Below are 27,774 nucleotides of genomic sequence, written 5' to 3'. Positions count from 1 at the left end.
AATTCCAAAAAGTAACATTAGGAAAAATAAAACAGTATACTCGGAAAAAAAGGTATATCAATCTATCGAGCGCTATGCTCTATGTTAGAATCTACTTAATCAAGTTATCCAAGGAATCTAGTTAGTTCTTGTGTGCATAAAATATGTACAGGATCCTGAACATAGCATGAGCACATCAAAGATGCTGAGAGTACATAAAAATGTCCCTATACCTTCTTTTTATGTCATGACACACCAAGAACAGTATAATTAAGTATCGATATTTAAAAAAAACAATGAAGAAAACAAAAATAGGCTATCAGCGGGAATCGAACCCGGGTCGCTGCGTTAGTAGTCAAGTGCCCGCAACGAAAGACTAACGTGGCATTGCTGAAGGGAATTGTAACACGCCGGGTCAGTTGTCACGGGATATCGGACTTCCGCTTGAAGTCGAAAATGGCTTCCTGGACGATTGATATCCGCGTAGTACTGGGAACTACCTCCACCGTGTATATAAATGGCTCGCTGGGGCTTCTGGGTTTACGCGGGCAAATCAAAGACGCTCACAGTCAGAAAGCGGGAAAAATAAACTTTACAATGATACCAAACATGACTATATACGCTTGATTAACACTTCTTGAATCAAAGGCGCTTTTAGTACACGATAGAGCTCGCAAATTTTGATGATAATTTCCCCATTTTGGGGTTCTAAAGGCTTTTTCGCTTAGCCTAACTTACAGTCGAGATGAGGAGTTCTAGATTGAAGATTTATCAGGTAAGAATCGGGTCGTTTTGGATTTTTGAGAATTGCGCTCCTTATTGAGAAATTTTCGAAAATCTGAATGCCCTTCATACATAATCAGCTGCTGTTCACTCTGTATCTTAGTGATCCCCGTACAATGCCTCGGAAGCGCAACAATAATTTTCCTATCGGCACGTACGCGAAGAAGAAGAGGGCAGTTCTTGAAGAATTATGCGAGGAAAAAGTCCATGCACTTTCGGAAGTCAAGATCCAACAGCAGAAGATCCGCAGACTGAAGGAAAAGGTAATATTTATAGCGAATCAGAGCGACCGCCAGTTGCGTGTTTATGCCAAAACTAACTCACTCGTAAATAAATCTGTTAAGAAATTTTAATTTGGTCTTCACTGGTTTCCATTTGTAGCAGACTTTTGATAATTGTATTATTGTTGCAGTTTTTATTTTTTGGAATCGATTTCTTACACGCATTGTTGTTTTTTAGACAAATGTTTAGATTTTGATGAGATATGAAAATCTTATAAGACCAAGCCCATCATTATTGTTCGTATGTAATGAGAATCTAAATTTTGATCAGGGTCATTAGTCCTTTGTATTTATTTAATTCCAGGGACATGTTCTGAGACAAACAGCCGAGAACACAAACACGGGAATTCAAACACCCCCAAGTACTAAGGTAAACATGTTTTTTTGTATATTATTTTTGACCATCAGTGTTAAATAGGAGGATTTTAGTTCATGAATAAAACAAGCTTACCAAAGCTTTTATTTATTTTTATTTGTCACAAACAAATGTTTTTTTTTTCAGAGGCAACTTCGAGTGTTGACACCAACTTCATTGGAAAATCCTATGATAACACCTAGGGAGTCTAGAAGGAGGAGAGTCAATACAATCGAAGCTGCAGCAAAAATCCATGGGGCAACAAAGAGCAACATCAAACCAGCATTGGATGGGCTTTTTGACACTCTTCAAGGAAAGTGCAAAACCAGTGAGTTAGGGGACTATGTCCTAAAGGACGAAGAGCTTGCAGGTTATATAGTTAAACAAATTCAAAAAAAAGAAAAACATACTTTTCATAATTCAGCACGCAATATTTTGAGAAGTATCGCTGCATACTATAGTGCTGGAGTAATGGGCAAGAGAAAGTATCAGGCAGTAAGGCTTGCCACCTCAATGACATGTAGTAAAAGGAAAAGGGGTGGGAGAACTAGCATTAAGTATATGGGTAGTCTAGATATTCCAAAACTACTCACTTACAATACTCTGGTTAAAGAAATTAATGCTATTGATATAGGCAATGTTCAGTCAGTGCAAGTCTTTGCATTAGATAATGAAGATAGCACTACTCGTGGATGCTTTCGAGACTTACGAGAATACTTACCAAGATTAGCTAAGCATTATCTATCTGGTACAGATAATCTTAAGTGGTTTGGAGAAACAGAGGGGACTTTTAAGGTTGCCTTTGGGGGAGATGGCTGCCCATTTGGGAAATTTGAAACTGCATGCTCCTTTTTAGTGAGCTTCCTCAACACTGGAAAGAAAGTAGCCTCTAGCAGTGATAACTTTTTAGTTTTTGGGGCTAACTGTGAGGAAACATCTTCCCTTGTTAAAAAATATGTGCTGTCAATATACAAGCAAATATCAGATATTGAAGGCACATTGTATGAAATAGATGGCTTTCATGTGTCATTTCAATTTGCTGAGCTCCCAAATGATATGAAAATGCTTGCAATGCTTGCTGGAGAGCTCTCAAATGCTGCTACTTACTTTTCATCCTTTGCTAACGTAAGCTCAGCTGATAGTGGCAACCTTCAAGGCAGATTTGGTACTGACGAAGAATGTAAATGGAAACCGTGGAGCTACAACCAAAGGAATGAAGTGGCTAGTAAAGTTAAAGCACTCAAAGCTAAGCTCGAAAACCAAACTCTCTGTCAACAGACAAAAAGGTCTAAAGTTACAGATTTCATTTCCAAACAAAAGAGCCGCCAAGAATTTCAACCCATGCTAGGCAAGTTTATTGACAAAGCACACGTTGAGCCTCTCCATCTCAAAAACAATGCCTGGCAGTACTTCTTTAGATCTGTCTTAAAAGAAGCATTAGGAAAAACCTGCTTACTACCATCTCATAAAACCTTTGAAGAAATACCACCAGACAGTTGTTTTGCTAGAGTTATTAATGCACTTCAACATGAAGTAAAGACCAAACGGCTAGCTAAAAGAGTAAGGCAATGGTATAATGAAACCCAAGGCAAAAAAGGAGATCTACAATATAGATTTACAGGCAAAGAATCTCGTCTTTTTTGTCATAACTTCATGCGACTGTTGAAGTATCTAAGCAGTGAGGAAGATACTCCCAAGCAAAAACAAACTGTCTTGGCACTAGTTTATATAGGTATCAGGTTAAGAGACTGCTGCTCTATTTTCAACCGCCTTGATATCAATGAACAAGATATTGCAAAGCTAGAAGTTGCTGCCATTGAGTATTGCCATGCAAACAAATTGTTTCTTCCCTACACCATCAACCCAACTATATGGACTCTAGGTCATGTACTTCCCGTGCATGCTAGAGATGTATTTTCAAAGTACCAGCAGGGACTCCTAACAGTGACAATGGAAGGTAGGGAGGCAAAACATATCGCATTGCAGAGGTTAAGTCACAACACTACATACCAGTCTAGGTGGCAAGAAATCTTTAGGCATGAATTTATTATGCTAGTCTGGCTGCCTGAGCAAGGCCATCAGCCCTGCTCTTACACAGAAAGCAAAGATGTTTATATCCCAGAAAGAGTCAATGATCCAGCTTATTGCTACTGTGGCCTGCTGAAAGCTTCCCCAGCAAACACTCATTGCTGTTTCTGTGGGGACAAACTAATGACCCTAATCCATGAGAGTGTAGTAAATAAGAAGTACAGCCCAGGCTTGTCAATGTAAATGTAATATACCCCTAGTTACTGTGTGAATTTATTAGATAGGTAAATTGGAATTGCCTTTGGAAAATACCATGCAGTAATTAAAAGCATTCTAGTTATTGCACAACTCTGTCATTCCAGTTAACACACAGGGCAAAATTTCAAGATTTTGGTTGAATACAGCATTGATTATTGGGTTCATTATTAAATTCAAGAATGCATTCAGAAATCCAATATTTTAATCGAATTAAGCTATTAGTAGAGCTATTTGTAAAGATAGGTAGACAATTACGATAATACAATAACAAGTAAGGCAATAAAATAATTTATTGTGATTTTATTTGTTATCAATTTTGAAATTCTTTATTCCAGTATAGAATTTTAATTATATTCTTAGTTTAAAAAAATAACAGAAGTTATATGAAACAATTCATTACGTAAATATTTCTCAGAGAAATGATTGGATAAAAAGAAAGTAATAACAATGCTATTTATTGACTTGAATATGTTTATTGAAAGTGGCAATCAGCTCTAAATCATATTCCAATCATAAAATGTTTGACAATTTCCAAAGTACAGTAGAAATAGTACTTATTAATATAATGAAATTGTAAAAGTTTGATAAGACTGCCTGCTATCACAAATATGTTTAACATTGAAAGATGTTTTTTATCATTATTATTGTAAACTATACACTGTATAATAAATTCATTTTTTCAATCAATCAACATGTAAATATTTTTGTGTATTTTTGTAAGTTATTTAGCCATGGAAAGCATATCCTAGCTCATTCCAAAACCCAAAATGGCATGCAATTATTATATATAAACGTCTGGGGTCATAGCTTATGACAACAGGCTTTTCATTTGTAACTAATAGCTCTGCTTTACAGCCATCTTGCTTCCCTTTAAAAATTTTCTGGAGAAAATCCCTGACTTCCCTTGTTTCAATGCCTGCTAGTTTAGCAAAGTCACGTACAAGCCTTTTTTTGTGGTTGAATGTGATTTTAAGGTTCTTTGATTCAACCAAAACGCCAAAACTAGTTGGTGTTTTTGATACAGCCATCAGGATTGTATCAAATATGGCCCTTGGTAGATCCCGTTTTAACTCAATTCGATACGGGTCTCTAGCCTTTCGTGAAGGTAAAAGCCGCCTATGGACACTTTTCAGCCATATAACAACTTCTGTGGCGATGATTGGGCCAACCTTTATGCTCATATTTAGAGCCCTTTCGCTTTCAGTGTAAAACCCTTCCTTGTTCCTTTTAAACACTTCTTCCAATGCGTTCTTAGCTTCCTCTTCGAAGGCCAAAACGGATCGAATATCACCTCGAAGTGGCCTAAAACATCGCACGGCATTTTTTACTGCCTCCTCAAGACTTGGTACTTCCTCTTCACTACTAATTTCACCATCTTCAGCACAAACCTCTTCCAAAACTTGATCCAATGATATACTATCTGTTCTCGTCGCCATTTTGTTTTTGAAGATACCCGCTGACCATGTATGCGTTGACCGCGGTAGCTAAATGTCCGCTTGGCCGAGCCAGCTGACCCGGCGTGTAATGAAAATTACTTTAAATACTATTGGTATCGTAAACTATCCCAAGCAAAGTCACCATCGGACTGGAGGTTACATTCGGGAAAAGCTTCAGGGTTACATTCGGGAATTTGTTTTACGAGTGTAACCTCTAAAAGGTTACAATCGATAATTTTTTTTCCGAATGTAAATTCCAAAAAGTAACATTAGGAAAAATAAAACAGTATACTCGGAAAAAAAGGTATATCAATCTATCGAGCGCTATGCTGTATGTTAGAATCTACTTAATCAAGTTATCCAAGGAATCTAGTTAGTTCTTGTGTGCATAAAATATGTACAGGAACCTGAACAAAGCATGAGCACATCAAAGATGCTGAGAGTACATAAAAATGTCCCTATACCTTCTTTTTATCTCATGACACACCAAGAACAGTTTAATTAAGTATCGATATTTAAAAAAAAAAAAGAAAAAAAGAAAAGAAAATAGGCTATCAGCGGGAATCGAACCCGGGTCGCTGCGTTAGTAGTCAAGTGCCCGCAACGAAAGACTAACGTGGCATTGCTGAAGGGGATTGTAATGAAAATTACTTTTAATACTATTTGTATCGTAAACTATCCCAAGCAAAGTCACCATCGGACTGGAGGTTACATTAGGGAAAAGCTTCAGGGTTACATTCGGGAATTTGTTTTACGAGTGTAACCTCTAAAAGGTTACAATCGATAATTTTTTTTCCGAATGTAAATTCCAAAAAGTAACATTAGGAAAAATAAAACAATATACTCGGAAAAAAAGGTATATCAATCTATCGAGCGCTATGCTGTATGTTAGAATCTACTTAATCAAGTTATCCAAGGAATCTAGTTAGTTCTTGTGTGCATAAAATATGTACAGGATCCTGAACAAAGCATGAGCACATCAAAGATGCTGAGAGTACATAAAAATGTCCCTATACCTTCTTTTTATCTCATGACACACCAAGAACAGTATAATTAAGTATCGATATTTAAAAAAAAAAAAAAGAAAAGAAAATAGGCTATCAGCGGGAATCGAACCCGGGTCGCTGCGTTAGTAGTCAAGTGCCCGCAACGAAAGACTAACGTGGCATTGCTGAAGGGGATTGTAATGAAAATTACCTTTAATACTATTGGTATCGTAAACTATCCCAAGCAAAGTCACCATCGGACTGGAGGTTACATTCGGGAAAAGCTTCAGGGTTACATTCAGAAATTTGTTTTACGAGTGTAACCTCCAAAAGGTTACAATCGATAATTTTTTTTTTCCGAATGTAAATTCCAAAAAGTAACATTAGGAAAAATAAAACAGTATACTCGGAAAAAAAGGTATATCAATCTATCGAGCGCTATGCTGTATGTTAGAATCTACTTAATCAAGTTATCCAAGGAATCTAGTTAGTTCTTGTGTGCATAAAATATGTACAGGATCCTGAACAAAGCATGAGCACATCAAAGATGCTGAGAGTACATAAAAATGTCCCTATACCTTCTTTTTATCTCATGACACACCAAGAACAGTATAATTAAGTATCGATATTTAAAAAAAAAAAAAAAGAAAAGAAAATAGGCTATCAGCGGGAATCGAACCCGGGTCGCTGCGTTAGTAGTCAAGTGCCCGCAACGAAAGACTAACGTGGCATTGCTGAAGGGGATTGTAATGAAAATTACTTTTAATACTATTGGTATCGTAAACTATCCCAAGCAAAGTCACCATCGGACTGGAGGTTACATTCGGGAAAAGATTCAGGGTTACATTCGGGAATTTGTTTTACGAATGTAACCTCCAAAAGGTTACAATCGATAATTTTTTTTCCGAATGTAAATTCCAAAAAGTAACATTAGGAAAAATAAAACAGTATACTCGGAAAAAAAGGTATATCAATCTATCGAGCGCTATGCTCTATGTTAGAATCTACTTAATTAAGTTATCCAAGGAATCTAGTTAGTTCTTGTGTGCATAAAATATGTACGGGATCCTGAACAAAGCATGAGCACATCAAAGATGCTGAGAGTACATAAAAATGTCCCTATACCTTCTTTTTATGTCATGACACACCAAGAACAGTATAATTAAGTATCGATATTTAAAAAAAAAAAAAAAAAAAAAAAAAAAAGGCTATCAGCGGGAATCGAACCCGGGTCGCTGCGTTAGTAGTCAAGTGCCCGCAACGAAAGACTAACGTGGCATTGCTGAAGGGAATTGTAATGAAAATTACTTTAAATACTATTGGTATCGTAAACTATCCCAAGCAAAGTCACCATCGGACTGGGGGTTACATTCGGGAAAAGCTTCAGGGTTACATTCGGGAATTTGTTTTACGAGTGTAACCTCTAAAAGGTTACAATCGATAATTTTTTTTCCGAATGTAAATTCCAAAAAGTAACATTAGGAAAAATAAAACAGTATACTCGGAAAAAAGGTATATCAATCTATCGAGCGCTATGCTCTATGTTAGAATCTACTTAATCAAGTTATCCAAGGAATCTAGTTAGTTCTTGTGTGCATAAAATATGTACAGGATCCTGAACAAAGCATGGGCACATCAAAGATGCTGAGAGTACATAAAAATGTCCCTATACCTTCTTTTTATCTCATGACACACCAAGAACAGTATAATTAAGTATCGATATTTAAAAAAAAAAAAAAAAAAAGAAAAAAAAATAGGCTATCAGCGGGAATCGAACCCGGGTTGCTGCGTTAGTAGTCAAGTGCCCGCAACGAAAGACTAACGTGGCATTGCTGAAGGGGATTGTAATGAAAATTACTTTTAATACTATTGGTATCGTAAACTATCCCAAGCAAAGTCACCATCGGACTGGAGGTTACATTCGGGAAAAGCTTCAGGGTTACATTCGGGAATTTGTTTTACGAGTGTAACCTCCAAAAGGTTACAATCGATAATTTTTTTTTCGAATGTAAATTCCAAAAAGTAACATTAGGAAAAATAAAACAGTATACTCGGAAAAAAAGGTATATCAATCTATCGAGCGCTATGCTCTATGTTAAAATCTACTTAATCAAGTTATCCAAGGAATCTAGTTAGTTCTTGTGTGCATAAAATATGTACAGGATCCTGAACATAGCATGAGCACATCAAAGATGCTGAGAGTACATAAAAATGTCCCTATACCTTCTTTTTATGTCATGACACACCAAGAACAGTATAATTAAGTATCGATATTTAAAAAAAAAATGAAGAAAACAAAAATAGGCTATCAGCGGGAATCGAACCCGGGTCGCTGCGTTAGTAGTCAAGTGCCCGCAACTAAAGACTAACGTGGCATTGCTGAAGGGAATTGTAATGAAAATTACTTTAAATACTATTGGTATCGTAAACTATCCCAAGCAAAGTCACCATCGGACTGGAGGTTACATTCGGGAAAAGCTTCAGGGTTACATTCGGGAATTTGTTTTACGAGTGTAACCTGCAAAAGGTTACAATCGATATTTTTTTTTCCGAATGTAAATTCCAAAAAGTAACATTAGGAAAAATAAAACAGTATACTCGGAAAAAAAGGTATATCAATCTATCGAGCGCTATGCTCTATGTTAGAATCTACTTAATCAAGTTATCCAAGGAATCTAGTTAGTTCTTGTGTGCATAAAATATGTACAGGATCCTGAACATAGCATGAGCACATCAAAGATGCTGAGAGTACATAAAAATGTCCCTATACCTTCTTTTTATGTCATGACACACCAAGAACAGTATAATTAAGTATCGATATTTAAAAAAAACAATGAAGAAAACAAAAATAGGCTATCAGCGGGAATCGAACCCGGGTCGCTGCGTTAGTAGTCAAGTGCCCGCAACGAAAGACTAACGTGGCATTGCTGAAGGGAATTGTAATGAAAATTACTTTAAATACTATTGGTATCGTAAACTATCCCAAGGCTGGCTTATCAGTACATGATTTGTGTACTATTTATTGCGCGCTCATAAGGTCTGTACTCGAGTATGCGTCGCCGGTGTGGGCTGCTCTACCGGAATACCTATCTGAGCACCTGGAGTCTATACAGAAAAGAGCTTTAAAAATCATTCTAAGGCACGAATATACGAGCTATAGTAGTGCCCTTGCCTCAACGTCTCTCCAATTTTTGTCTGAGAGAAGGGATGAAGCATGTCGGAAATTTATGGCAAGAGCTAAAACTGTTGAACCATTAAAATCTGTGGTTAATAACATGACAACTGTCCAACATGGATATAATTTGAGATCAGGAAATGAGAAAATAATAGGACCGCAAGCTAAAACTTGTAGGTTTAGAGATTTTGTGACTGTGCGCTATTGTTAGTTTCTGTGTGACGACCTCTCACTTGTAATTCAGACATGATAGCTGCAATGGTGTAGAAATAAACATATATATATATATATATATATATATATATATATATAAGTAAAGTCACCATCGGACTGGAGGTTACATTCGGGAAAAGCTTCAGGGTTACATTCGGGAATTTGTTTTACGAGTGTAACCTCTAAAAGGTTACAATCGATAATTTTTTTTTCGAATGTAAATTCCAAAAAGTAACATTAGGAAAAATAAAACAATATACTCGGAAAAAAAGGTATATCAATCTATCGAGCGCTATGCTGTATGTTAGAATCTACTTAATCAAGTTATCCAAGGAATCTAGTTAGTTCTTGTGTGCATAAAATATGTACAGGATCCTGAACAAAGCATGAGCACATCAAAGATGCTGAGAGTACATAAAAATGTCCCTATACCTTCTTTTTATCTCATGACACACCAAGAACAGTATAATTAAGTATCGATATTTAAAAAAAAAAAAAAGAAAAGAAAATAGGCTATCAGCGGGAATCGAACCCGGGTCGCTGCGTTAGTAGTCAAGTGCCCGCAACGAAAGACTAACGTGGCATTGCTGAAGGGGATTGTAATGAAAATTACCTTTAATACTATTGGTATCGTAAACTATCCCAAGCAAAGTCACCATCGGACTGGAGGTTACATTCGGGAAAAGCTTCAGGGTTACATTCAGAAATTTGTTTTACGAGTGTAACCTCCAAAAGGTTACAATCGATAATTTTTTTTTCCGAATGTAAATTCCAAAAAGTAACATTAGGAAAAATAAAACAGTATACTCGGAAAAAAAGGTATATCAATCTATCGAGCGCTATGCTGTATGTTAGAATCTACTTAATCAAGTTATCCAAGGAATCTAGTTAGTTCTTGTGTGCATAAAATATGTACATGATCCTGAACAAAGCATGAGCACATCAAAGATGCTGAGAGTACATAAAAATGTCCCTATACCTTCTTTTTATCTCATGACACACCAAGAACAGTATAATTAAGTATCGATATTTAAAAAAAAAAAAAAAGAAAAGAAAATAGGCTATCAGCGGGAATCGAACCCGGGTCGCTGCGTTAGTAGTCAAGTGCCCGCAACGAAAGACTAACGTGGCATTGCTGAATGGGATTGTAATGAAAATTACTTTTAATACTATTGGTATCGTAAACTATCCCAAGCAAAGTCACCATCGGACTGGAGGTTACATTCGGGAAAAGCTTCAGGGTTACATTCGGGAATTTGTTTTACGAGTGTAACCTCCAAAAGGTTACAATCGATAATTTTTTTTCCGAATGTAAATTCCAAAAAGTAACATTAGGAAAAATAAAACAGTATACTCGGAAAAAAAGGTATATCAATCTATCGAGCGCTATGCTCTATGTTAGAATCTACTTAATCAAGTTATCCAAGGAATCTAGTTAGTTCTTGTGTGCATAAAATATGTACAGGATCCTGAACATAGCATGAGCACATCAAAGATGCTGAGAGTACATAAAAATGTCCCTATACCTTCTTTTTATGTCATGACACACCAAGAACAGTATAATTAAGTATCGATATTTAAAAAAAACAATGAAGAAAACAAAAATAGGCTATCAGCGGGAATCGAACCCGGGTCGCTGCGTTAGTAGTCAAGTGCCCGCAACGAAAGACTAACGTGGCATTGCTGAAGGGAATTGTAATGAAAATTACTTTAAATACTATTGGTATCGTAAACTATCCCAAGGCTGGCTTATCAGTACATGATTTGTGTACTATTTATTGCGCGCTCATAAGGTCTGTACTCGAGTATGCGTCGCCGGTGTGGGCTGCTCTACCGGAATACCTATCTGAGCACCTGGAGTCTATACAGAAAAGAGCTTTAAAAATCATTCTAAGGCACGAATATACGAGCTATAGTAGTGCCCTTGCCTCAACGTCTCTCCAATTTTTGTCTGAGAGAAGGGATGAAGCATGTCGGAAATTTATGGCAAGAGCTAAAACTGTTGAACCATTAAAATCTGTGGTTAATAACATGACAACTGTCCAACATGGATATAATTTGAGATCAGGAAATGAGAAAATAATAGGACCGCAAGCTAAAACTTGTAGGTTTAGAGATTTTGTGACTGTGCGCTATTGTTAGTTTCTGTGTGACGACCTCTCACTTGTAATTCAGACATGATAGCTGCAATGGTGTAGAAATAAACATATATATATATATATATATAAGTAAAGTCACCATCGGACTGGAGGTTACATTCGGGAAAAGCTTCAGGGTTACATTCGGGAATTTGTTTTACGAGTGTAACCTCTAAAAGGTTACAATCGATAATTTTTTTTTCGAATGTAAATTCCAAAAAGTAACATTAGGAAAAATAAAACAATATACTCGGAAAAAAAGGTATATCAATCTATCGAGCGCTATGCTGTATGTTAGAATCTACTTAATCAAGTTATCCAAGGAATCTAGTTAGTTCTTGTGTGCATAAAATATGTACAGGATCCTGAACAAAGCATGAGCACATCAAAGATGCTGAGAGTACATAAAAATGTCCCTATACCTTCTTTTTATCTCATGACACACCAAGAACAGTATAATTAAGTATCGATATTTAAAAAAAAAAAAAAGAAAAGAAAATAGGCTATCAGCGGGAATCGAACCCGGGTCGCTGCGTTAGTAGTCAAGTGCCCGCAACGAAAGACTAACGTGGCATTGCTGAAGGGGATTGTAATGAAAATTACCTTTAATACTATTGGTATCGTAAACTATCCCAAGCAAAGTCACCATCGGACTGGAGGTTACATTCGGGAAAAGCTTCAGGGTTACATTCAGAAATTTGTTTTACGAGTGTAACCTCCAAAAGGTTACAATCGATAATTTTTTTTTCCGAATGTAAATTCCAAAAAGTAACATTAGGAAAAATAAAACAGTATACTCGGAAAAAAAGGTATATCAATCTATCGAGCGCTATGCTGTATGTTAGAATCTACTTAATCAAGTTATCCAAGGAATCTAGTTAGTTCTTGTGTGCATAAAATATGTACATGATCCTGAACAAAGCATGAGCACATCAAAGATGCTGAGAGTACATAAAAATGTCCCTATACATTCTTTTTATCTCATGACACACCAAGAACAGTATAATTAAGTATCGATATTTAAAAAAAAAAAAAAAAGAAAAGAAAATAGGCTATCAGCGGGAATCGAACCCGGGTCGCTGCGTTAGTAGTCAAGTGCCCGCAACGAAAGACTAACGTGGCATTGCTGAATGGGATTGTAATGAAAATTACTTTTAATACTATTGGTATCGTAAACTATCCCAAGCAAAGTCACCATCGGACTGGAGGTTACATTCGGGAAAAGCTTCAGGGTTACATTCGGGAATTTGTTTTACGAGTGTAACCTCCAAAAGGTTACAATCGATAATTTTTTTTCCGAATGTAAATTCCAAAAAGTAACATTAGGAAAAATAAAACAGTATACTCGGAAAAAAAGGTATATCAATCTATCGAGCGCTATGCTCTATGTTAGAATCTACTTAATCAAGTTATCCAAGGAATCTAGTTAGTTCTTGTGTGCATAAAATATGTACAGGATCCTGAACATAGCATGAGCACATCAAAGATGCTGAGAGTACATAAAAATGTCCCTATACCTTCTTTTTATGTCATGACACACCAAGAACAGTATAATTAAGTATCGATATTTAAAAAAAACAATGAAGAAAACAAAAATAGGCTATCAGCGGGAATCGAACCCGGGTCGCTGCGTTAGTAGTCAAGTGCCCGCAACGAAAGACTAACGTGGCATTGCTGAAGGGAATTGTAATGAAAATTACTTTAAATACTATTGGTATCGTAAACTATCCCAAGGCTGGCTTATCAGTACATGATTTGTGTACTATTTATTGCGCGCTCATAAGGTCTGTACTCGAGTATGCGTCGCCGGTGTGGGCTGCTCTACCGGAATACCTATCTGAGCACCTGGAGTCTATACAGAAAAGAGCTTTAAAAATCATTCTAAGGCACGAATATACGAGCTATAGTAGTGCCCTTGCCTCAACGTCTCTCCAATTTTTGTCTGAGAGAAGGGATGAAGCATGTCGGAAATTTATGGCAAGAGCTAAAACTGTTGAACCATTAAAATCTGTGGTTAATAACATGACAACTGTCCAACATGGATATAATTTGAGATCAGGAAATGAGAAAATAATAGGACCGCAAGCTAAAACTTGTAGGTTTAGAGATTTTGTGACTGTGCGCTATTGTTAGTTTCTGTGTGACGACCTCTCACTTGTAATTCAGACATGATAGCTGCAATGGTGTAGAAATAAACATATATATATATATATATAAGTAAAGTCACCATCGGACTGGAGGTTACATTCGGGAAAAGCTTCAGGGTTACATTCGGGAATTTGTTTTACGAGTGTAACCTCTAAAAGGTTACAATCGATAATTTTTTTTCCGAATGTAAATTCCAAAAAGTAACATTAGGAAAAATAAAACAATATACTCGGAAAAAAAGGTATATCAATCTATCGAGCGCTATGCTGTATGTTAGAATCTACTTAATCAAGTTATCCAAGGAATCTAGTTAGTTCTTGTGTGCATAAAATATGTACAGGATCCTGAACAAAGCATGAGCACATCAAAGATGCTGAGAGTACATAAAAATGTCCCTATACCTTCTTTTTATCTCATGACACACCAAGAACAGTATAATTAAGTATCGATATTTAAAAAAAAAAAAAAGAAAAGAAAATAGGCTATCAGCGGGAATCGAACCCGGGTCGCTGCGTTAGTAGTCAAGTGCCCGCAACGAAAGACTAACGTGGCATTGCTGAAGGGGATTGTAATGAAAATTACCTTTAATACTATTGGTATCGTAAACTATCCCAAGCAAAGTCACCATCGGACTGGAGGTTACATTCGGGAAAAGCTTCAGGGTTACATTCAGAAATTTGTTTTACGAGTGTAACCTCCAAAAGGTTACAATCGATAATTTTTTTTTCCGAATGTAAATTCCAAAAAGTAACATTAGGAAAAATAAAACAGTATACTCGGAAAAAAAGGTATATCAATCTATCGAGCGCTATGCTGTATGTTAGAATCTACTTAATCAAGTTATCCAAGGAATCTAGTTAGTTCTTGTGTGCATAAAATATGTACAGGATCCTGAACAAAGCATGAGCACATCAAAGATGCTGAGAGTACATAAAAATGTCCCTATACCTTCTTTTTATCTCATGACACACCAAGAACAGTATAATTAAGTATCGATATTTAAAAAAAAAAAAAAAAGAAAAGAAAATAGGCTATCAGCGGGAATCGAACCCGGGTCGCTGCGTTAGTAGTCAAGTGCCCGCAACGAAAGACTAACGTGGCATTGCTGAAGGGGATTGTAATGAAAATTACTTTTAATACTATTGGTATCGTAAACTATCCCAAGCAAAGTCACCATCGGACTGGAGGTTACATTCGGGAAAAGCTTCAGGGTTACATTCGGGAATTTGTTTTACGAATGTAACCTCCAAAAGGTTACAATCGATAATTTTTTTTCCGAATGTAAATTCCAAAAAGTAACATTAGGAAAAATAAAACAGTATACTCGGAAAAAAAGGTATATCAATCTATCGAGCGCTATGCTCTATGTTAGAATCTACTTAATTAAGTTATCCAAGGAATCTAGTTAGTTCTTGTGTGCATAAAATATGTACGGGATCCTGAACAAAGCATGAGCACATCAAAGATGCTGAGAGTACATAAAAATGTCCCTATACCTTCTTTTTATGTCATGACACACCAAGAACAGTATAATTAAGTATCGATATTTAAAAAAAAAAAAAAAAAAAAAAAAAAAAGGCTATCAGCGGGAATCGAACCCGGGTCGCTGCGTTAGTAGTCAAGTGCCCGCAACGAAAGACTAACGTGGCATTGCTGAAGGGAATTGTAATGAAAATTACTTTAAATACTATTGGTATCGTAAACTATCCCAAGCAAAGTCACCATCGGACTGGGGGTTACATTCGGGAAAAGCTTCAGGGTTACATTCGGGAATTTGTTTTACGAGTGTAACCTCTAAAAGGTTACAATCGATAATTTTTTTTCCGAATGTAAATTCCAAAAAGTAACATTAGGAAAAATAAAACAGTATACTCGGAAAAAAGGTATATCAATCTATCGAGCGCTATGCTCTATGTTAGAATCTACTTAATCAAGTTATCCAAGGAATCTAGTTAGTTCTTGTGTGCATAAAATATGTACAGGATCCTGAACAAAGCATGGGCACATCAAAGATGCTGAGAGTACATAAAAATGTCCCTATACCTTCTTTTTATCTCATGACACACCAAGAACAGTATAATTAAGTATCGATATTTAAAAAAAAAAAAAAAAAAGAAAAGAAAATAGGCTATCAGCGGGAATCGAACCCGGGTTGCTGCGTTAGTAGTCAAGTGCCCGCAACGAAAGACTAACGTGGCATTGCTGAAGGGGATTGTAATGAAAATTACTTTTAATACTATTGGTATCGTAAACTATCCCAAGCAAAGTCACCATCGGACTGGAGGTTACATTCGGGAAAAGCTTCAGGGTTACATTCGGGAATTTGTTTTACGAGTGTAACCTCCAAAAGGTTACAATCGATAATTTTTTTTTCGAATGTAAATTCCAAAAAGTAACATTAGGAAAAATAAAACAGTATACTCGGAAAAAAAGGTATATCAATCTATCGAGCGCTATGCTCTATGTTAAAATCTACTTAATCAAGTTATCCAAGGAATCTAGTTAGTTCTTGTGTGCATAAAATATGTACAGGATCCTGAACATAGCATGAGCACATCAAAGATGCTGAGAGTACATAAAAATGTCCCTATACCTTCTTTTTATGTCATGACACACCAAGAACAGTATAATTAAGTATCGATATTTAAAAAAAAAATGAAGAAAACAAAAATAGGCTATCAGCGGGAATCGAACCCGGGTCGCTGCGTTAGTAGTCAAGTGCCCGCAACTAAAGACTAACGTGGCATTGCTGAAGGGAATTGTAATGAAAATTACTTTAAATACTATTGGTATCGTAAACTATCCCAAGCAAAGTCACCATCGGACTGGAGGTTACATTCGGGAAAAGCTTCAGGGTTACATTCGGGAATTTGTTTTACGAGTGTAACCTGCAAAAGGTTACAATCGATATTTTTTTTTCCGAATGTAAATTCCAAAAAGTAACATTAGGAAAAATAAAACAGTATACTCGGAAAAAAAGGTATATCAATCTATCGAGCGCTATGCTCTATGTTAGAATCTACTTAATCAAGTTATCCAAGGAATCTAGTTAGTTCTTGTGTGCATAAAATATGTACAGGATCCTGAACATAGCATGAGCACATCAAAGATGCTGAGAGTACATAAAAATGTCCCTATACCTTCTTTTTATGTCATGACACACCAAGAACAGTATAATTAAGTATCGATATTTAAAAAAAACAATGAAGAAAACAAAAATAGGCTATCAGCGGGAATCGAACCCGGGTCGCTGCGTTAGTAGTCAAGTGCCCGCAACGAAAGACTAACGTGGCATTGCTGAAGGGAATTGTAATGAAAATTACTTTAAATACTATTGGTATCGTAAACTATCCCAAGGCTGGCTTATCAGTACATGATTTGTGTACTATTTATTGCGCGCTCATAAGGTCTGTACTCGAGTATGCGTCGCCGGTGTGGGCTGCTCTACCGGAATACCTATCTGAGCACATGGAGTCTATACAGAAAAGAGCTTTAAAAATCATTCTAAGGCACGAATATACGAGCTATAGTAGTGCCCTTGCCTCAACGTCTCTCCAATTTTTGTCTGAGAGAAGGGATGAAGCATGTCGGAAATTTATGGCAAGAGCTAAAACTGTTGAACCATTAAAATCTGTGGTTAATAACATGACAACTGTCCAACATGGATATAATTTGAGATCAGGAAATGAGAAAATAATAGGACCGCAAGCTAAAACTTGTAGGTTTAGAGATTTTGTGACTGTGCGCTATTGTTAGTTTCTGTGTGACGACCTCTCACTTGTAATTCAGACATGATAGCTGCAATGGTGTAGAAATAAACATATATATATATATATATATATATATATATATATATATATATATAAGTAAAGTCACCATCGGACTGGAGGTTACATTCGGGAAAAGCTTCAGGGTTACATTCGGGAATTTGTTTTACGAGTGTAACCTCTAAAAGGTTACAATCGATAATTTTTTTTTCGAATGTAAATTCCAAAAAGTAACATTAGGAAAAATAAAACAATATACTCGGAAAAAAAGGTATATCAATCTATCGAGCGCTATGCTGTATGTTAGAATCTACTTAATCAAGTTATCCAAGGAATCTAGTTAGTTCTTGTGTGCATAAAATATGTACAGGATCCTGAACAAAGCATGAGCACATCAAAGATGCTGAGAGTACATAAAAATGTCCCTATACCTTCTTTTTATCTCATGACACACCAAGAACAGTATAATTAAGTATCGATATTTAAAAAAAAAAAAAGAAAAGAAAATAGGCTATCAGCGGGAATCGAACCCGGGTCGCTGCGTTAGTAGTCAAGTGCCCGCAACGAAAGACTAACCTGGCATTGCTGAAGGGGATTGTAATGAAAATTACCTTTAATACTATTGGTATCGTAAACTATCCCAAGCAAAGTCACCATCGGACTGGAGGTAACATTCGGGAAAAGCTTCAGGGTTACATTCGGGAATTTGTTTTACGAGTGTAACCTCCAAAAGGTTACAATCGATAATTTTTTTTTCCGAATGTAAATTCCAAAAAGTAACATTAGGAAAAATAAAACAGTATACTCGGAAAAAAAGGTATATCAATCTATCGAGCGCTATGCTGTATGTTAGAATCTACTTAATCAAGTTATCCAAGGAATCTAGTTAGTTCTTGTGTGCATAAAATATGTACAGGATCCTGAACAAAGCATGAGCACATCAAAGATGCTGAGAGTACATAAAAATGTCCCTATACCTTCTTTTTATCTCATGACACACCAAGAACAGTATAATTAAGTATCGATATTTAAAAAAAAAAAAAAAAGAAAAGAAAATAGGCTATCAGCGGGAATCGAACCCGGGTCGCTGCGTTAGTAGTCAAGTGCCCGCAACGAAAGACTAACGTGGCATTGCTGAAGGGGATTGTAATGAAAATTACTTTTAATACTATTGGTATCGTAAACTATCCCAAGCAAAGTCACCATCGGACTGGAGGTTACATTCGGGAAAAGCTTCAGGGTTACATTCGGGAATTTGTTTTACGAGTGTAACCTCCAAAAGGTTACAATCGATAATTTTTTTTCCGAATGTAAATTCCAAAAAGTAACATTAGGAAAAATAAAACAGTATACTCGGAAAAAAAGGTATATCAATCTATCGAGCGCTATGCTCTATGTTAAAATCTACTTAATCAAGTTATCCAAGGAATCTAGTTAGTTCTTGTGTGCATAAAATATGTACAGGATCCTGAACATAGCATGAGCACATCAAAGATGCTGAGAGTACATAAATATGTCCCTATACCTTCTTTTTATGTCATGACACACCAAGAACAGTATAATTAAGTATCGATATTTAAAAAAAAAAATGAAGGAAACAAAAATAGGCTATCAGCGGGAATCGAACCCGGGTCGCTGCGTTAGTAGTCAAGTGCCCGCAACGAAAGTCTAACGTGGCATTGCTGAAGGGAATTGTAATGAAAATTACTTTAAATACTATTGGTATCGTAAACTATCTCAAGCAAAGTCACCATCGGACTGGAGGTTACATTCGGGAAAAGCTTCAGGGTTACATTCGGGAATTTGTTTTACGAGTGTAACCTGCAAAAGGTTACAATCGATATTTTTTTTTCCGGATGTAAATTCAAAAAAGTAACATTAGGAAAAATAAAACAGTATACTCGGAAAAAAAGGTATATCAATCTATCGAGCGCTATGCTCTATGTTAGAATCTACTTAATCAAGTTATCCAAGGAATCTAGTTAGTTCTTGTGTGCATAAAATATGTACAGGATCCTGAACATAGCATGAGCACATCACAGATGCTGAGAGTACATAAAAATGTCCCTATACCTTCTTTTTATGTCATGACACACCAAGAACAGTATAATTAAGTATCGATATTTAAAAAAAAAAAAAAAAAAAAAAAAAAGGCTATCAGCGGGAATCGAACCCGGGTCGCTGCGTTAGTAGTCAAGTGCCCGCAACGAAAGACTAACGTGGCATTGCTGAAGGGAATTGTAATGAAAATTACTTCAAATACTATTGGTATCGTAAACTATCCCAAGCAAAGTCACCATCGGACTGGAGGTTACATTCGGGAAAAGCTTCAGGGTTACATTCGGGAATTTGTTTTACGAGTGTAACCTCTAAAAGGTTACAATCGATAATTTTTTTTCCGAATGTAAATTCCAAAAAGTAACATTAGGAAAAATAAAACAGTATACTCGGAAAAAAAGGTATATCAATCTATCGAGCGCTATGCTGTATGTTAGAATCTACTTAATCAAGTTATCCAAGGAATCTAGTTAGTTCTTGTGTGCATAAAATATGTACAGGATCCTGAACAAAGCATGAGCACATCAAAGATGCTGAGAGTACATAAAAATGTCCCTATACCTTATTTTTATCTCATGACACACCAAGAACAGTATAATTAAGTATCGATATTTAAAAAAAAAAAAAAAAGAAAAGAAAATAGGCTATCAGCGGGAATCGAACCCGGGTCGCTGCGTTAGTAGTCAAGTGCCCGCAACGAAAGACTAACGTGGCATTGCTGAAGGGGATTGTAATGAAAATTACTTTTAATACTATTGGTATCGTAAACTATCCCAAGCAAAGTCACCATCGGACTGGAGGTTACATTCGGGAAAAGCTTCAGGGTTACATTCGGGAATTTGTTTTACGAGTGTAACCTGCAAAAGGTTACAATCGATAATTTTTTTTCCGAATGTAAATTCCAAAAAGTAACATTAGGAAAAATAAAACAGTATACTCGGAAAAAAAGGTATATCAATCTATCGAGCGCTATGCTCTATGTTAAAATCTACTTAATCAAGTTATCCAAGGAATCTAGTTAGTTCTTGTGTGCATAAAATATGTACAGGATCCTGAACATAGCATGAGCACATCAAAGATGCTGAGAGTACATAAAAATGTCCCTATACCTTCTTTTTATGTCATGACACACCAAGAACAGTATAATTAAGTATCGATATTAAAAAAAAAAATGAAGAAAACAAAAATAGGCTATCAGCGGGAATCGAACCCGGGTCGCTGCGTTAGTAGTCAAGTGCCCGCAACGAAAGACTAACGTGGCATTGCTGAAGGGAATTGTAATGAAAATTACTTTAAATACTATTGGTATCGTAAACTATCCCAAGCAAAGTCACCATCGGACTGAAGGTTACATTCGGGAAAAGCTTCAGGGTTACATTCGGGAATTTGTTTTACGAGTGTAACCTGCAATAGGTTACAATCGATATTTTTTTTTCCGGATGTAAATTCAAAAAAGTAACATTAGGAAAAATAAAACAGTATACTCGGAAAAAAAGGTATATCAATCTATCGAGCGCTATGCTCTATGTTAGAATCTACTTAATCAAGTTATCCAAGGAATCTAGTTAGTTCTTGTGTGCATAAAATATGTACAGGATCCTGAACATAGCATGAGCACATCACAGATGCTGAGAGTACATAAAAATGTCCCTATACCTTCTTTTTATGTCATGACACACCAAGAACAGTATAATTAAGTATCGATATTAAAAAAAAAAAAAAAAAGAAAAAAAAAAGGCTATCATCGGGAATCGAACCCGGGCGCTGCGTTAGTAGTCAAGTGCCCGCAACGAAAGACTAACGTGGCATTGCTGAAGGGAATTGTAATGAAAATTACTTTTAATACTATTGGTATCGTAAACTATCCCAAGGCTGGCTTATCAGTACATGATTTGTGTACTATTTATTGCGCGCTCATAAGGTCTGTACTCGAGTATGCGTCGCCGGTGTGGGCTGCTCTACCGGAATACCTATCTGAGCACCTGGAGTCTATACAGAAAAGAGCTTTAAAAATCATTCTAAGGCACGAATATACGAGCTATAGTAGTGCCCTTGCCTCAACGTCTCTCCAATTTTTGTCTGAGAGAAGGGATGAAGCATGTCGGAAATTTATGGCAAGAGCTAAAACTGTTGAACCATTAAAATCTTTGGTTAATAACATGACAACTGTCCAACATGGATATAATTTGAGATCAGGAAATGAGAAAATAATAGGACCGCAAGCTAAAACTTGTAGGTTTAGAGATTTTGTGACTGTGCGCTATTGTTAGTTTCTGTGTGACGACCTCTCACTTGTAATTCAGACATGATAGCTGCAATGGTGTAGAAATAAACATATATATATATATATAAGTAAAGTCACCATCGGACTGGAAGTTACATTCGAGAAAAGCTTCAGGGTTACATTCGGGAATTTGTTTTACGAGTGTAACCTCTAAAAGGTTACAATCGATAATTTTTTTTCCGAATGTAAATTCCAAAAAGTAACATTAGGAAAAATAAAACAATATACTCGGAAAAAAAGGTATATCAATCTATCGAGCGCTATGCTGTATGTTAGAATCTACTTAATCAAGTTATCCAAGGAATCTAGTTAGTTCTTGTGTGCATAAAATATGTACAGGATCCTGAACAAAGCATGAGCACATCAAAGATGCTGAGAGTACATAAAAATGTCCCTATACCTTCTTTTTATCTCATGACACACCAAGAACAGTATAATTAAGTATCGATATTTAAAAAAAAAAAAAAAAAGAAAATAGGCTATCAGCGGGAATCGAACCCGGGTCGCTGCGTTAGTAGTCAAGTGCCCGCAACGAAAGTCTAACGTGGCATTGCTGAAGGGAATTGTAATGAAAATTACTTTAAATACTATTGGTATCGTAAACTATCCCAAGCAAAGTCACCATCGGACTGGAGGTTACATTCGGGAAAAGCTTCAGGGTTACATTCGGGAATTTGTTTAACGAGTGTAACCTGCAAAAGGTTACAATCGATATTTTTTTTTCCGGATGTAAATTCAAAAAAGTAACATTAGGAAAAATAAAACAGTATACTCGGAAAAAAAGGTATATCAATCTATCGAGCGCTATGCTCTATGTTAGAATCTACTTAATCAAGTTATCCAAGGAATCTAGTTAGTTCTTGTGTGCATAAAATATGTACAGGATCCTGAACATAGCATGAGCACATCACAGATGCTGAGAGTACATAAAAATGTCCCTATACCTTCTTTTTATGTCATGACACACCAAGAACAGTATAATTAAGTATCGATATTTAAAAAAAAAAAAAAAAAAAGAAAAAAAAAAAAGGCTATCAGCGGGAATCGAACCCGGGTCGCTGCGTTACTAGTCAAGTGCCCGCAACGAAAGACTAACGTGGCATTGCTGAAGGGAATTGTAATGAAAATTACTTTAAATACTATTGGTATCGTAAACTATCCCAAGCAAAGTCACCATCGGACTGGAGGTTACATTCGGGAAAAGCTTCAGGGTTACATTCGGTAATTTGTTTTACGAGTGTAACCTCTAAAAGGTTACAATCGATAATTTTTTTTCCGAATGTAAATTCCAAAAAGTAACATTAGGAAAAATAAAACAGTATACTCGGAAAAAAAGGTATATCAATCTATCGAGCGCTATGCTGTATGTTAGAATCTACTTAATCAAGTTATCCAAGGAATCTAGTTAGTTCTTGTGTGCATAAAATATGTACAGGATCCTGAACAAAGCATGAGCACATCAAAGATGCTGAGAGTACATAAAAATGTCCCTATACCTTATTTTTATCTCATGACACACCAAGAACAGTATAATTAAGTATCGATATTTAAAAAAAAAAAAAAAAAAAAGAAAATAGGCTATCAGCGGGAATCGAACCCGGGTCGCTGCGTTAGTAGTCAAGTGCCCGCAACGAAAGACTAACGTGGCATTGCTGAAGGGGATTGTAATGAAAATTACTTTAAATACTATTGGTATCGTAAACTATCCCAAGCAAAGTCACCATCGGACTGGAGGTTACATTCGGGAAAAGCTTCAGGGTTACATTCGGGAATTTGTTTTACGAGTGTAACCTCCAAAAGGTTACAATCGATAATTTTTTTTCCGAATGTAAATTCCAAAAAGTAACATTAGGAAAAATAAAACAGTATACTCGGAAAAAAAGGTATATCAATCTATCGAGCGCTATGCTCTATGTTTAAATCTACTTAATCAAGTTATCCAAGGAATCTAGTTAGTTCTTGTGTGCATAAAATATGTACAGGATCCTGAACATAGCATGAGCACATCAAAGATGCTGAGAGTACATAAAAATGTCCCTATACCTTCTTTTTATGTCATGACACACCAAGAACAGTATAATTAAGTATCGATATTAAAAAAAAAATGAAGAAAACAAAAATAGGCTATCAGCGGGAATCGAACCCGGGTCGCTGCGTTAGTAGTCAAGTGCCCGCAACGAAAGACTAACGTGGCATTGCTGAAGGGAATTGTAATGAAAATTACTTTTAATACTATTGGTATCGTAAACTATCCCAAGCAAAGTCACCATCGGACTGAAGGTTACATTCGGGAAAAGCTTCAGGGTTACATTCGGGAATTTGTTTTACAAATGTGACCTGCAAAAGGTTACAATCGATAATTTTTTTTCCGAATGTAAATTCCAAAAAGTAACATTAGGAAAAATAAAACAGTATACTCGGAAAAAAAGGTATATCAATCTATCGAGCGCTATGCTCTATGTTAGAATCTACTTAATCAAGTTATCCAAGGAATCTAGTTAGTTCTTGTGTGCATAAAATATGTACAGGATCCTGAACATAGCATGAGCACATCAAAGATGCTGAGAGTACATAAAAATGTCCCTATACCTTCTTTTTATGTCATGACACACCAAGAACAGTATAATTAAGTATCGATATTTAAAAAAAAAAAAATGAAGAAAACAAAAATAGGCTATCAGCGGGAATCGAACCCGGGTCGCTGCGTTAGTAGTCAAGTGCCGCAACGAAAGACTAACGTGGCATTGCTGAAGGGAATTGTAATGAAAATTACTTTAAATACTATTGGTATCGTAAACTATCCCAAGCAAAGTCACCATCGGACTGGAGGTTACATTCGGGAAAAGCTTCAGGGTTACATTCGGGAATTTGTTTTACGAGTGTAACCTCTAAAAGGTTACAATCGATAATTTTTTTTCCGAATGTAAATTCCAAAAAGTAACATTAGGAAAAATAAAACAGTATACTCGGAAAAAAAGGTATATCAATCTATCGAGCGCTATGCTGTATGTTAGAATCTACTTAATCAAGTTATCCAAGGAATCTAGTTAGTTCTTGTGTGCATAAAATATGTACAGGATCCTGAACAAAGCATGAGCACATCAAAGATGCTGAGAGTACATAAAAATGTCCCTATACCTTCTTTTTATGTCATGACACACCAAGAACAGTATAATTAAGTATCGATATTTAAAAAAAAATGAAGAAAACAAAAATAGGCTATCAGCGGGAATCGAACCCGGGTCGCTGCGTTAGTAGTCAAGCGCCCGCAAAGAAAGTCTAACGTGGCATTGCTGAAGGGAATTGTAATGAAAATTACTTTAAATACTATTGGTATCGTAAACTATCCCAAGCAAAGTCACCATCGGACTGGAGGTTACATTCGGGAAAAGCTTCAGGGTTACATTCGGGAATTTGTTTTACGAGTGTAACCTCCAAAAGGTTACAATCGATAATATTTTTTCCGAATGTAAATTCCAAAAAGTAACATTAGGAAAAATAAAACAGTATACTCGGAAAAAAAGGTATATCAATCTATCGAGCGCTATGCTCTATGTTAGAATCTACTTAATCAAGTTATCCAAGGAATCTAGTTAGTTCTTGTGTGCATAAAATATGTACAGGATCCTGAACATAGCATGAGTACATCAAAGATGCTGAGAGTACATAGAAATGTCCCTATACCTTCTTTTTATGTCATGACACACCAAGAACAGTAAAATTAAGTATCGATATTTAAAAAAAAAAAATGAAGAAAACAAAAATAGGCTATCAGCGGGAATCGAACCCGGGTCGCTGCGTTAGTAGTCAAGTGCCCGCAACGAAAGACTAACGTGGCATTGCTGAAGGGAATTGTAATGAAAATTACTTTAAATACTATTGGTATCGTAAACTATCCCAAGCAAAGTCACCATCGGACTGGAGGTTACATTCGGGAAAAGCTTCAGGGTTACATTCGGGAATTTGTTTTACGAGTGTAACCTCTAAAAGGTTACAATCGATAATTTTTTTTCCGAATGTAAATTCCAAAAAGTAACATTAGGAAAAATAAAACAGTATACTCGGAAAAAAAGGTATATCAATCTATCGAGCGCTATGCTGTATGTTAGAATCTACTTAATCAAGTTATCCAAGGAATCTAGTTAGTTCTTGTGTGCATAAAATATGTACAGGATCCTGAACAAAGCATGAGCACATCAAAGATGCTGAGAGTACATACAAATGTCCCTATACCTTCTTTTTATCTCATGACACACCAAGAACAGTATAATTAAGTATCGATATTTAAAAAAAAAAAAAAAAAAGAAAAGAAAATAGGCTATCAGCGGGAATCGAACCCGGGTCGCTGCGTTAGTAGTCAAGTGCCCGCAACGAAAGACTAACGTGGCATTGCTGAAGGGGATTGTAATGAAAATTACTTTTAATACTATTGGTATCGTAAACTATCCCAAGCAAAGTCACCATCGGACTGGAGGTTACATTCGGGAAAAGCTTCAGGGTTACATTCGGGAATTTGTTTTACGAGTGTAACCTCCAAAAGGTTACAATCGATAATTTTTTTTCCGAATGTAAATTCCAAAAAGTAACATTAGGAAAAATAAAACAGTATACTCGGAAAAAAAGGTATATCAATCTATCGAGCGCTATGCTCTATGTTAAAATCTACTTAATCAAGTTATCCAAGGAATCTAGTTAGTTCTTGTGTGCATAAAATATGTACAGGATCCTGAACATAGCATGAGCACATAAAAGATGCTGAGAGTACATAAAAATGTCCCTATACCTTCTTTTTATGTCATGACACACCAAGAACAGTATAATTAAGTATCGATATTTAAAAAAAAATGAAGAAAACAAAAATAGGCTATCAGCGGGAATCGAACCCGGGTCGCTGCGTTAGTAGTCAAGTGCCCGCAACGAAAGTCTAACGTGGCATTGCTGAAGGGAATTGTAATGAAAATTACTTTAAATACTATTGGTATCGTAAACTATCCCAAGCAAAATCACCATCGGACTGGAGGTTACATTCGGGAAAAGCTTCAGGGTTACATTCGGGAATTTGTTTTACGAGTGTAACCTGCAAAAGGTTACAATCGATATTTTTTTTTCCGGATGTAAATTCAAAAAAGTAACATTAGGAAAAATAAAACAGTATACTCGGAAAAAAAGGTATATCAATCTATCGAGCGCTATGCTCTATGTTAGAATCTACTTAATCAAGTTATCCAAGGAATCTAGTTAGTTCTTGTGTGCATAAAATATGTACAGGATCCTGAACATAGCATGAGCACATCACAGATGCTGAGAGTACATAAAAATGTCCCTATACCTTCTTTTTATGTCATGACACACCAAGAACAGTATAATTAAGTATCGATATTAAAAAAAAAAAAACAAAAGAAAAAAAAAAAAGGCTATCAGCGGGAATCGAACCCGGGCGCTGCGTTAGTAGTCAAGTGCCCGCAACGAAAGACTAACGTGGCATTGCTGAAGGGAATTGTAATGAAAATTACTTTTAATACTATTGGTATCGTAAACTATCCCAAGCAAAGTCACCATCGGACTGGAGGTTACATTCGGGAAAAGCTTCAGGGTTACATTCGGGAATTTGTTTTACGAGTGTAACCTCCAAAAGGTTACAATCGATAATTTTTTTTCCGAATGTAAATTCAAAAAAGTAACATTAGGAAAAATAAAACAGTATACTCGGAAAAAAAGGTATATCAATCTATCGAGCGCTATGCTCTATGTTAGAATCTACTTAATCAAGTTATCTAAGGAATCTAGTTAGTTCTTGTGTGCATAAAATATGTACAGGATCCTGGACATAGCATGAGCACATCACAGATGCTGAGAGTACATAAAAATGTCCCTATACCTTCTTT

The 27,774-nt window shown here is 36.0% G+C and overlaps 1 protein-coding gene across 2 annotated transcripts; it reads left to right on the top strand.

Annotated features, from left to right (window-relative positions):
• The first annotated feature begins 373 nt into the window (after positions 1–373).
• LOC116606566 lies at positions 374–4,371 on the top strand. Of its 2 annotated transcripts, XM_048724138.1 has the most exons (4): positions 374–754; positions 866–1,025; positions 1,348–1,413; positions 1,546–4,371. In XM_048724138.1, the coding sequence occupies exons 2-4, from the start codon at positions 879–881 to the stop codon at positions 3,667–3,669; spliced, it is 2,337 nt and encodes a 778-aa protein (XP_048580095.1). In that variant the 5' UTR covers positions 374–754; positions 866–878; the 3' UTR covers positions 3,670–4,371. The 2 variants fall into 2 exon arrangements, with proteins under 2 accessions (XP_048580095.1, XP_048580094.1); XM_048724137.1 differs by having other exon boundaries at positions 374–1,025.
• Positions 4,372–27,774: the final 23,403 nt, after the last annotated feature.

The sequence above is a fragment of the Nematostella vectensis genome, chromosome 2 (assembly GCF_932526225.1).
Source record: "Nematostella vectensis chromosome 2, jaNemVect1.1, whole genome shotgun sequence".
Classification (NCBI taxonomy): Eukaryota; Metazoa; Cnidaria; class Anthozoa; order Actiniaria; family Edwardsiidae; genus Nematostella; species Nematostella vectensis.
This window is presented reverse-complemented; position numbering and strand designations above follow the sequence as displayed.

Coding starts and splice junctions, on each gene's coding strand:
- LOC116606566 (XM_048724137.1), top strand. CDS start 822: ATGCCCTTCATACATAATCAGCTGCTGTTCACTCTGTATCTTAGTGAT. Junction 1,026..1,347: donor TCCGCAGACTGAAGGAAAAG/GTAATATTTATA, acceptor ATTTAATTCCAG/GGACATGTTCTGAGACAAAC. Junction 1,414..1,545: donor AAACACCCCCAAGTACTAAG/GTAAACATGTTT, acceptor TTTTTTTTTCAG/AGGCAACTTCGAGTGTTGAC.